This window comes from Centruroides sculpturatus, unplaced genomic scaffold (assembly GCF_000671375.1).
Source record: "Centruroides sculpturatus isolate CEXI.00-Female unplaced genomic scaffold, Cexi_2.0 scaffold29, whole genome shotgun sequence".
NCBI lineage: Eukaryota > Metazoa > Arthropoda > Arachnida > Scorpiones > Buthidae > Centruroides > Centruroides sculpturatus.
Window position 1 is genome coordinate 1,098,329 of NW_019384296.1, and position 12,368 is coordinate 1,110,696.

The window sequence follows — 12,368 nt, forward strand, 5'->3', positions numbered from 1 at the left end:
ACATGGATTTTCGTGTTTCCACACTGCATAAGAATTTTAATCAACTTTAACATTTTGTCACTGAAAATAATATTTTTGAAAATTTTGTACAAAAAAACTGTTACATATTTATCCGGACAGGCACTCATCTCATGACTTAAATAGAATATTGTTTAGTTTCAAGCATTGAAATATGCAAATTAGCTTACATATCTAATTGTAATACAAATTCTTTATGTTGTTCAAACGTTCTAAAATGGGTAGAACAAAGAATTTATCTGATCATGAAAAAGGGCAGATTAATGCCTATAAATCACAAGGCAAGTCAATAAGAAAAATTGCAGCATTTATAAATCATTCAAAATCAACTGTTGGTGATTATTTATCAAAAAGACGTGGCTAGGATGTACCAAAAATCAAGACAGGTCCAAAACCCAAGCTTATACCTCGAGACTGTAGACAAATCATCAAGGTTTGCTCCACAAAACCAACATAAGTAAGAAAAATAAAACAAGAACTAGTCTTGCCTTGTAGCAGCACAGCAGTGCGGAGAGTTTTAAAAAATCTCCAACGTTAAAATTGAGAAAAAAAGCTGTAATGCCACCACTTTCATTAAAGCACAAAAGTGACAGACTTGATTGGGCACAAAAACACACAACAGTCCAAAGAATGAATTGAGGTTTTGTTCAGTGATGAAAAACAATTCATCTTAGATAGTCCAGACGGTTGAAAGTATTATTGGCACGATTTAAGAACCGAAAAACAAATATTTTCACAACGCCAAATGGGTGGGGAATCAATCATAGTGTGGGGTGCGTTTGGATTCAATGGAACCACAGATTTAGCATTTATAACTCAAAGAATGAATTCAAAGAAGTATCAAGGCATGCTTGAAGATCATTTATTGGAAGCTGGACCAAATATTTGTGGACCAAAATGGATCTTTCAACAAGACAATGCCCCTGTGCATGCCTTTAAATCAACAAAAATGTGGTTTAAACGTAAAAATATTAATCTGATGACATGGCCTGCTAGAAACCCTGCCCTGAATCCGATGGAAAATCTTTGGGGATGATGGTTCGTACAGGTTATGCCGATGGAAAGCAGTTTTCCACAATTCATGATTCGAAGGGGTACGCGTACCACAGGTTGGGAATCGCTGTTCTAGATCGTCGTTACCTTTACGCAACACAAAGGGCATGCGCCCTTGACTAAAAAGAAAATGGCGGACGTGTATTCAATTTTCTTTCAACATGGTGTCGCTACACACATACACTGTAGTATATTTTAGCTCGTTGGTTTCATATAGGTAGTAATCACTCATTCAACAGTCTGAGGCAGCTAGGTTAATCGCTAATTAGTGGTACGAATGAGATACTAGCAAGTCTTTTTAAGCATAAAAAATAATAAATTTTAACAATGCAAATAAAGCATATTTTTAAAATTAGTCATAAATTTAGCATCATTTCGTAAAAAAGCAACAAGAGTCCTTACTCACACATATTAATTTCTAAATTTAAAAATAAGCAGATTTACTATTCAATAAGTGTTATGCTAAATAGTACTTTATTCCTATGTACTGTACCATCTTTTTAATTAAATTACTTCGGTTAAAAAGCTTTCTTTGGTATATTTATAAAACACAAAAATTATTTACTGTAATTGTTTTATCTTCAGAAATGTAAATAAAACCTAAATGAACCTAAATCTAGCGTAAAAACTCCAAATTGGCAATACAGGTCTTGTTGCATTTTTTTCACCATGCATAGTGATTAGTTGTTACAATTTCAATATTGTACAGTATCCCATCGGGGAGGTGGGTAATCTAGTTCCTGAACTGGAACTGTTAGAACTATTCCACGGTATGGTTCCTCGAAACCATTATATTCCATAGGAACTTTTGGACTAGATGGTTCCTCGGAATTACCTAGTCTAGCGTTTCTCAACCTGTGCTCCGCAGGCAGACTTAACTACCAAATAAACGTTAGTACAATTTACCTACCTAAGAGGATATATCTCTATGGACAATATTTCTAATCTTTTTCATAAGAAAGTAAAACACGAACTATTTAAAAAGCTGAGTAAAAGTGTAAAACTGATTAGCAGTGTCCTCATCGCGTTACAACGAAACGTTCAGGTATTCTTGAACCGTGAGAGCACTACGTTTTTTTCTTTGTATCATCAAATCACTTTCCCTTATTTCAATTAATATATTTTTAGTAACGAATAAATGTAAAATAAAACTCTACCAACTTTAAATTTCGAAGCTGAATCTATTTCAATTAAAAATTGTGTACAAAAGTGTGACTTTTTGAATTCTGTATTGTTTACTCACTTATGCAAATTAACATTTTTCTTTAATTAAAAGTCGCGAATTAATACTTGATTTCAGTTTTCAACACCAACCTATGATTAAAGGTAGTAAAAAAAAGTAATTGTCTGCCCTCAAAAAAGTAAATAGATCATAATCTATGCGTAAAACAAAGTTTTTTTCTAAACACAAAAAAACACATTATTATTATTAAAAGCTCTCGTAACTACAGCAAATTAAATGGATTTAATCCATTTAATTTGCTGCAGCTGCTCATGAAATGACATATCAGAAAACATTCACAAAAAAAGGAGGAAAGTACAGTACATTTTCGACTATTTGCAATTTCCAAAAAATTTAGCTATACATAAGGTGTTTTTCAAATTTATACGGACACGAAAAAATTAAAGTGAAACCCAAATTTGCTGCATTAAGTGACAAATGTTTTATTAAAAATAACATGGATTTTCGTGTTTCCACACTGCATAAGAATTTTAATCAACTTTAACATTTTGTCACTGAAAATAATATTTTTGAAAATTTTGTACAAAAAAACTGTTACATATTTATCCGGACAGGCACTCATCTCATGACTTAAATAGAATATTGTTTAGTTTCAAGCATTGAAATATGCAAATTAGCTTACATATCTAATTGTAATACAAATTCTTTATGTTGTTCAAACGTTCTAAAATGGGTAGAACAAAGAATTTATCTGATCATGAAAAAGGGCAGATTAATGCCTATAAATCACAAGGCAAGTCAATAAGAAAAATTGCAGCATTTATAAATCATTCAAAATCAACTGTTGGTGATTATTTATCAAAAAGACGTGGCTAGGATGTACCAAAAATCAAGACAGGTCCAAAACCCAAGCTTATACCTCGAGACTGTAGACAAATCATCAAGGTTTGCTCCACAAAACCAACATAAGTAAGAAAAATAAAACAAGAACTAGTCTTGCCTTGTAGCAGCACAGCAGTGCGGAGAGTTTTAAAAAATCTCCAACGTTAAAATTGAGAAAAAAAGCTGTAATGCCACCACTTTCATTAAAGCACAAAAGTGACAGACTTGATTGGGCACAAAAACACACAACAGTCCAAAGAATGAATTGAGGTTTTGTTCAGTGATGAAAAACAATTCATCTTAGATAGTCCAGACGGTTGAAAGTATTATTGGCACGATTTAAGAACCGAAAAACAAATATTTTCACAACGCCAAATGGGTGGGGAATCAATCATAGTGTGGGGTGCGTTTGGATTCAATGGAACCACAGATTTAGCATTTATAACTCAAAGAATGAATTCAAAGAAGTATCAAGGCATGCTTGAAGATCATTTATTGGAAGCTGGACCAAATATTTGTGGACCAAATTGGATCTTTCAACAAGACAATGCCCCTGTGCATGCCTCTAAATCAACAAAAATGTGGTTTAAACGTAAAAATATTAATCTGATGACATGGCCTGCTAGAAACCCTGCCCTGAATCCGATGGAAAATCTTTGGGGATGATGGTTCGTACAGGTTATGCCGATGGAAAGCAGTTTTCCACAATTCATGATTCGAAGGCAGCAATTTCAGATGCTTGGGATAAACTTAAGATTGAATTCCTTCAGAATCTAACTGAAACAATGCCTAATCGAGTATTTAATATAATTAAGTTAAATGATGGTTACATTGATCATTAAATTGTAAAAAAAACTTTGCAATTTGAAACCTGTCCGGATAAATATGTAACAGTTTTTTTGTACAAAATTTTCAAAAATATTATTTTCAGTGACAAAATGTTAATGTTTGATTAAAATTCTTATTTTGCAGTGTGGAAACATGTAAATCCATGTTATTTTTAATAAAACATTTGTCACTTAATACAGCAAATTTGTGTTTCACTTTAATTTTTTCGTGTCCGTATAAATTTGAAACACACCTTAGTATCATACTGTTTAGTATCTCATCAATACGGCAGATTACATAGTTGAAAATGTTTTTGTATTTGCAGAACCAACGGTAAATTCGGTCCTGAAATCCAAGCTAGTGTTGATTCTTTGCTTCCATGCAGTACTTCCGGAAAATTCTCCACTTTCCTAAAAATCAGTTCATCTAGACGTAATTGTTTCGAGTGAAAAAAAGATTTTCTTTATATTGTTGATTCGCGGAACGGGCATACTAATCCTGAATTGTACATTAAGTACTTTGCTGTAGCAAAAGGCATTATATCGGTACGTATCATTCCTGAAAAATGCACATGTCCGTCAATCTCTGGATATATCAATATTTCATCGAAGCTAAAATGTATGGCCAGAACAATTTGTTCATTCTAATTTTTAAGCAAGTGTACTGTACGTATTACATAAGATTTAACACCTTTATAAGCATTATTGAAAATACTGTATACAATTTAATTTTATAATACGTATGAAAGTATATTAAGTAGGGATGCAGCAAGAAAAAAAAACCACAAAGATATCAGCCTACCGTTCTGGAGATCAAATTCGTCAATAAGAATAAATAAATGTGCCAACTTTTAGAGTAACAAATTCCTAACACAATGTGAAAAAACTTGTAAAAAGTGATGAGTAAAAGCAAGCCTAATCTTCTGAACACTTCTTCCACCATTTTATGATGGTGTGACGGGCATATAGCCGAAGCTGTTAAGGTTACAACTCTAGGATCCAGAATAAATCATTCCTTCGAACGGGTCGAAAAATACCAGTTTTTCACAGTCGGTCTCAGTTATTGACATTGTCGAAACCCATCCCTCGACATCCTGCCACTGTTGTAGATCTAGTCCCTGTGGACATTCGTTTAACAAAGTAGAAAGTTACTCTTTATCATCATCTAGTACTGCAGACATTTTTCTCTACAGTAATACTAAAGAGCAAAGGTGGTATTATGGAACCCTTCCATTTCAAACTAATAATAAAGGCGAACTGTAGCGGATTGTGGCTAAACTGCACTAGGCAGACATCCATAGCAAGGGGAAAACCAGTTTTTCAGTTAAACGGTTGTCCGTAGTGAATTAGCATATTTGTTTTTCGAAATTCGAAAGTCTTGAATGCTAAGTGAATTTAATTATTTCTAAAATATAAATCGTGTAGTTGTAGGTTCACTAGTGCATGTATTCTGTTCCAGAGACTTAGGGGTACATATTAATCTGTGATGTTCACGTTTTTTAAAATTTGGTCTTGACAGACAAGTTAATTCAAGATGGCGACCTCATTGGCGCTTTTAATATGGAACCTAACTCCTTCGAACTCTGTCTTTGCAAGCAGACATTCATCCGGGGCAATTTGTGAAAGACACTAGGTAGAAAGCCAATTCTTCCTGAGAATATCGAAAAAGAGCTGCTGGAATATATATTGTTGATGGAGGTCATATTTTTCTATTATAAAAGCATTTTTTCGATAAAATACATTGGAGTAAATAATTTTGTAATTATTTAACACTTTGTACTTTCCTATTTGTTTTTGGATACGTTAACGCATTTTTTGAAAACTACAGTAAGGTTCCATATTATCACCCGATTTTCTCTAAGCCTACTTTCTTACAGAAGCCTTCAAAAACCATACTTATAATTACACTAGCGAAAAATCTAATTAGGAACATTTAGTTTAATAGTTACCGGTACTTTTCGCATAAAAAATGTGGGTGTAGTTTTGATACCTTGTTTACAATTCACTATAATGTAATTGGGATTCCATACCACTATCTTCTCTACTTACAAAATTTATTTCGAGTCTCCAACAGTCGGCAACTTTTGTCATGTTACATTTGTGTACAAAATCAAGACATCTGAAGCGTACGATGCTAAGATGTTTTTCGATTGGCATAAACATGTGAAGAAAATGATCGGATACTGAAAGAAGTGGAAATTTGCGCACTTCTAAAATAAAATTAGAATTGAAAGGCCATTTTGAGGTCTTTTCCAACTCATTTTGGGGAAAAAACGGGGACAGCTGTGCTAAGCTCCCAAAAGGTTTCATCTAGCTTTTAATCGTTATACAGTTCAATCGTCGCGTCGTAAGGACAATACAAGTCGAATTAGCTTTATTTATGCAAATTTTGTCAAATAAAAATGAGCAATTATTTATTGTGACATCGCCACAATGCCGGGCTGCATTTGTAATCATACTTTTATTTCATTTAAAATGTTTCCACCTCAAATTAGTACTGTAGTGTCTTCCCTCTATATATCATACTTTTCCTTTAACAATACAGTCGTGCCGTCTTCTATTAACTGCTTTCAGGGGAAGTTTTGAATTGAAATAACATGACTTCCGGTTTGCCTAAGGACGTTCGTATATAGTTAGGAGTAGGAGGCCCCGATTACGGTTACCATATCAGGTCTCGACTTTCATCTAACTCCGTTCTCTAGATTAAGGAGGGTTAGACAGACAGACAGACAACATCGGTGGGAGTTTACGGGTCTACAATTTTTGAAAATTACAACCTGATNAACATGACTTCCGGTTTGCCTAAGGACGTTCGTATATAGTTAGGAGTAGGAGGCCCCGATTACGGTTACCATATCAGGTCTCGACTTTCATCTAACTCCGTTCTCTAGATTAAGGAAAGACAGACTGACAGAGATGACAGTGAGAATTTATAGGTCTACAATTTTTTTAAAATTGCAGCTTAACAATATAGCAATAAAGTGCACAACTGTCACACACAAACTAATATGTTATAACCGAAAGTTATATTTCACCAAATCATTTTCTAATAATTCTGTGTAAATTAGTAGACTTGTATAACCCTACATATTAAAACTCAATTTCTGTAAAAAAAAAATCAGAATAACTTTTAATTTTGTATTTTACTTCATAATTCTCCTACCACGTGTTTTTGAAGTTTATTCAATGAATTTGAAAATCAACTATTCATTTTGAAAGAACTTTATTGGGTCCCATTTTCAAAAAAACAAGAAGTTATTACAGCTTCAACTGTTTGTGACAGTCAAAAGAATTGTTTAATGTTTTTGGAAGTATGCTTTGCTTCCCACAGGATCAGGAACCATAGTATCACTGCCAGGTTTCCATCCAGCTGGACACACTAGAATAGTTCAAAAATATTAAAAAGTTACACTTAAATCTTCATTGCATCAATAAAATTTCCTCATGAAAAATAAATAATATAACAAGTTTTAAATGCAAGCATTAACAATTTTGCAATGAAAGTATTATTTCTGTGCAAATTAAGTTATTTTCAAATTGCTAGTACTTTCAACAAACTTACAATCATCATCTTTGGGCAAACAAGGTTTAAAATATAGAACACAATATTCTAACATAGAATAAATTTCATTTAAATCAAAAAAAGACGTTATGTGCATGATCAAAGTTCAATTACGCAAGAATTTGAAATGTCACGCAGAGTGTGTGGGAGTGTACATCCATATCAAAGGTGTGATGGCAGACACATTACTATTTAGCCATTTATATAGTGCAACAGGAACACAATGCAGGCTGGCCATTGCAACCACTTGTAAACAAGAGATCCAATCCTACCTATTTTTTAGAAAAGGCACTAGCTAAATTTCTCTGTACACAGATACCAGACTTGCCCTATGTTACTCCCTCGTCCTTGGTTGCTAAATTCACCATCACTTTGGTTTTTGGTGCATTATAAATCATCATATACAGCTTCTACAAACTGGATGCATAATTCTTCTACCCAGTGGACCCATTTTTAAAGCCTTAATGCTGGCTAATTCTCTACTCCTCAAGAAGTGCTTTAGTGTTCAACAGATACTGGATATACATGATGTGCTCCATGATAAAAAAAAAAAAAAAAAAAAAAAAATCAGCAGAACTACTTTTGTTATGGGAAAATTTATTTATAAAAACAGGGGGTCCCCATAGTTCCCCTTTATCTGCTGTTCTAGCGGAATTGATCATATGGGAATTGAATGTTCTGTGCTCAATTTCTCTTTTGGCATCTGCTGTTTTATTTGAGTTACATTGATGACATTCTGATAGCACAGGATGACACAGATCAGATGTTTCTCACATTATAGGGGAATACACTGGACATTTGTTGTTCTATTAACTTCACACGGAAAAAGAGGTAGATGAAACAACAACATTCTTAGAACTGAACATATGTAGATTCCCTGAAGGGCTGTCATTCTATGTTTTCCTTAAGTTTAATATGGTGTTTCATATCATCTCTGCTGTCACTTTCCAGACTTTGCAATATATTTATGCTGCTATTGCTGCCCTCAAACAAATTAAAAATAAAATCAAAATTACTTTAAATCAAAATCAATTGAAATAATATTTTAGAAAGTGTAAAGTACTTGTCTGCTTTAATTGATTTGGTTATATTTCATGCAGATAGTCAGAGTTGAGTCTATATATAAATACAAGTGCTATACAAGAAAGAAGTGCTATAAAGTGTTTAGTTTCAGTTGGCAGTGATGGAATATTTTGCTTTTAATATATATACATCACCAAATCTAACTATTCTGTAATGATATTATGTTGAATATAATAATATATTACAGCCAAAAAAGTAAAAAAAAAATTAAAAGGCTGTTGGAGGTCAGGAACAAATTTTCCCATAAACAATATAAAATTGATTAATTTGTTTGTTTTAGAACAATTTTTAGGAACAAATTAAGTTTGAAAACCAAGATTTGATTGTACTCGTATTGCAAAATTTTGAAACCTAAAAAATTCAACTATAGTAGAGCGTCAATTATCCGAATCAATTGGGGACTGGGGTCATTCAGAAGATCGATGTGTCGGATAACCGATTATGTACAAAAAAATATATTAATTTATCCCATCTTGACATTTTTCTCTGTTGCATGTCGCTTTGCGTTGAATTTTTGTCGATGTTAAGCCTAACGAAGACTATTGTATCGTTAAAAAAATTTTTTTTTTATTTTGTAGGAACGAAATAAATATATTGAAAAATATAAAAACAATAAAAAATTATACTTTAGAAGTTAATTTATTATCAAAAACGTAAAATATTTGAGTGGCCTAAGACATAGCCAAAGATTGCAGCGCCACAGCACTGGCGAAAATTTAAATTTGCCGACTGGAATTCTTTCGGATGATTGACTTTCGGATAATTGACGCTCTACTGTATTTAGAAATAGAAACTGAATTTAAATTAACAATAATAAATAAAAAGATAAAATAAATTTGAATGCTAGTTTTGTTAAACACTAGATAATACTTACCTTCTCCAAATTTATCTGTGTGTTGGAAAGCTTGAACTAATCTTAGTGTTTCATCCACTGATCTTCCAACAGGCATATCATTAACAGTTATTTGACGCAATCTACCTTTATCATCAATGATGAAAAGACCTCTAAAAGAACCATTTCAAATTTTAATGAATATTTCAATTTGAAACAAACAAAGTTTATATTCAAATTTAACTATAAATACTTTTAGCAAAAAGAAAATTATTTGTTTTTATCTTCAGTTTGTTAATCTATTGAAAATAATATCAATTTATTAGTTTCATAATCAAGAAGCTGTAATTTTGTTTTCTTGTTACAACTGGACAAAGTGCTCTTCTATTCCTTACATCCAGCTTTATATTTTGACCATAATTGCTTTTGTTGGCAGATGTTTTGCCTGTCTTAGCAGGCTGAGATATGATCAAGGAAACAGTAGCTCTTGCTACTCCCCTTCAACTCAGCAACTCTGATCACAGAAGCACCTACAAGGCATGCACCAACAATTATTCCCTTTTGAAAGTGTTAAGTCTGCCATAATCATGCCCAAAAATACAAATAGATTTTTCAATAGGAAAGTAATGAAGTTTATTGGCAGTGATATAAGTTACAAAAATAAGAAAAATGTGTGTTACCTGTGATGGTATATGTTCAACTGTAACATGGGGAATGTTTCAAGTATTTTGTCCAATCTCTAGTATCAAATCTAACCTGTTAGTAAAAGAAGGACACACATCACTTGCAAAATACAACTAGTTTGACTAGGCAAGTGTTTTGTGTTGGACATAACTTTTTTATAAAAGCTAAAAATAAAATATAGCATGAATTTTTTGTTATCAAATGCAAAAAAGTGATAAAAATAAGGGTGGGCAGGTGGATGTATGTGTACACACACGCACGTGCATAATTAGGTACAGGATGATGATCTTTAAAACTAGTACTTTGTTACAGAAAGTCTGAGTGTAAAAGTCAGTGAATGTTTACATACTGCACATGCACAGAAAGGTATCTGCTTCCCACATTGCAGAAGTAGGAACTGCCATGTGGACACCATAGAAGGTATCTTGTGAATCACTGCTTACAGAATTGAGTTCCACATTCATGTTTTTACTACAAGTACAACCTTGAAGACTATCATGTAATGGGATGAGAAACTCAAACAAAATGTTTGATACTGATGACTAGTAAAACATACCAAGCATAAGGAAAACAGATTCTACAATTATTTTTGAGAAGCCCAAAAAGAAATCCAGACTAGTGTGTAGCCATAAATCAACAATAGTGTATAAAATATTCCATAAAATGGTTACGTTTGTATGTATACAAAACCCAATTGCAATGAGCAATTACGTATTGTGACATCACAATGCCAAGCTGTAATTTTTAATAATAATAATCTTTTAGTTTAAAAAAAAATTACATGACTTCCAGTCTAGATCAAAAGTCCATATGTAGTTAGTTAATCAGGGCCTGCAGACCTAAGCTTTCAACATTGGAGTTAGATCAACGGTTCCCAACCTTTTTCGGGTGGTGACCCCCTTTTTATAAAAGCCAAGTGACCCGCAACCCCGATACAATTGAAAAAGATATTTTTAATAAGGTAATTAAAAAAACAATGAAATTAGTTTTTTAGCATAATTTTATTTTAAATTATGTTTAATAATTAATTTAATGAGATGGTTGAAATTGCATGTATTATTAACCAGCCTCAAAATTCGCGGGTGAAATTTTGTTAATGCCAACCTCATGTCATTCTCAACATTTAATTTATTCCTCTCAAAACTCTCAACACATGTTTCAACCAACTGTGACAGAATAACGTACCCAGATTACACTTATTTTAATTTTTTAAAAATATATGAAATTATTCAAACTTTAAAACACCATTAAAAATAAATATTGCATTATAGTGAAAATTTTGTTTTAGTTTACTGCATAAGTTGGCGACCCCACAGAAAACCCGTTGCGACCCCCTTTTGGGTCGCGACCCATAGGTTGGGAACCCGTGAGTTAGATGAAAATAGACATTCTTATGATTAACAAGGGACAGATATACATTCCCATTGTTATTTGTGTGTAAGACTGGAATTTTCAAACTGCAGACAAAGTTAAACTGGAAAATAGGATGGCTTAGAATAATTTTCCAGAACCAATGTTGACCAAAATTAATGCTGATGACAATTCCTATACTGAGTATACTTTTCAGACTAGACAATGTTTGAAAAAGTAGAAAACTTCATCTGGGAGTTCAAAAAGCTATATATACAGTATATGAAGAAAACAGGATTCTAAAATGCAATGTTTGGCATGGAATCAAAAGGAAAAAATTAAAAAAAAAAATCAGTTACTTTTTCACAGACCACAGTAACCAACATGTTACAAGAAGTTATGCCTTAGCTTAAGCTTTTCCAATAAAATGGTACTCCCTTTGGTAACATTGTCTACACATTGTTTGAATTATCATTTCACTGAAGGATGGATTGGGAGAGAATCACCATTTATTGCTTGGCTCTCCAAATAACCAGACTTAACTGACTTTCCTGTGGGACCTGATACATACACTGGTGATACTAATCTGGAAGACTTGCATGAAAAGATCTGCTGCAATCAACATGATATCACAAAATGCTTCAACACCAAGTCTCAATCTATTTATACCAGCTGGACATTTGTCACATCACTGGAGATCACATTGAAGACGTTTACTAAAGAAAAATTTGAATTTTTTTTTCTAATGACATGTTAGAAGTTGTCATCGGTTCAGAGTGTATAATAATTTTTTTTATTAAACATCTAAATAAAACACCTGTACATATTTAATATTATTATGTACCTGTACCTGTTTAATATTATGAAATTTTGTTAATGCAACAAACAGGCTGT

At 32.7% G+C, this 12,368-nt stretch overlaps 1 protein-coding gene across 2 annotated transcripts in view; it reads right to left on the reverse strand.

Moving 5' to 3' along the window:
* Positions 1-7,167: 7,167 nt before the first annotated feature.
* LOC111624464 (peroxiredoxin 1-like) overlaps positions 7,168-12,368 on the reverse strand; it is a 30,848-nt gene continuing 25,647 nt past the window's right edge. For both annotated transcript variants that reach the window (XM_023367338.1, XM_023367413.1), the window contains exons 5-6: positions 9,483-9,613; positions 7,168-7,342 (exon numbers count right to left, since the gene is read on the reverse strand). In XM_023367338.1, coding sequence (XP_023223106.1) covers positions 7,260-7,342; positions 9,483-9,613 — 214 coding nt within the window. In that variant the 3' untranslated portion in view covers positions 7,168-7,259. The remainder of the gene's footprint in view (positions 7,343-9,482; positions 9,614-12,368) is intronic.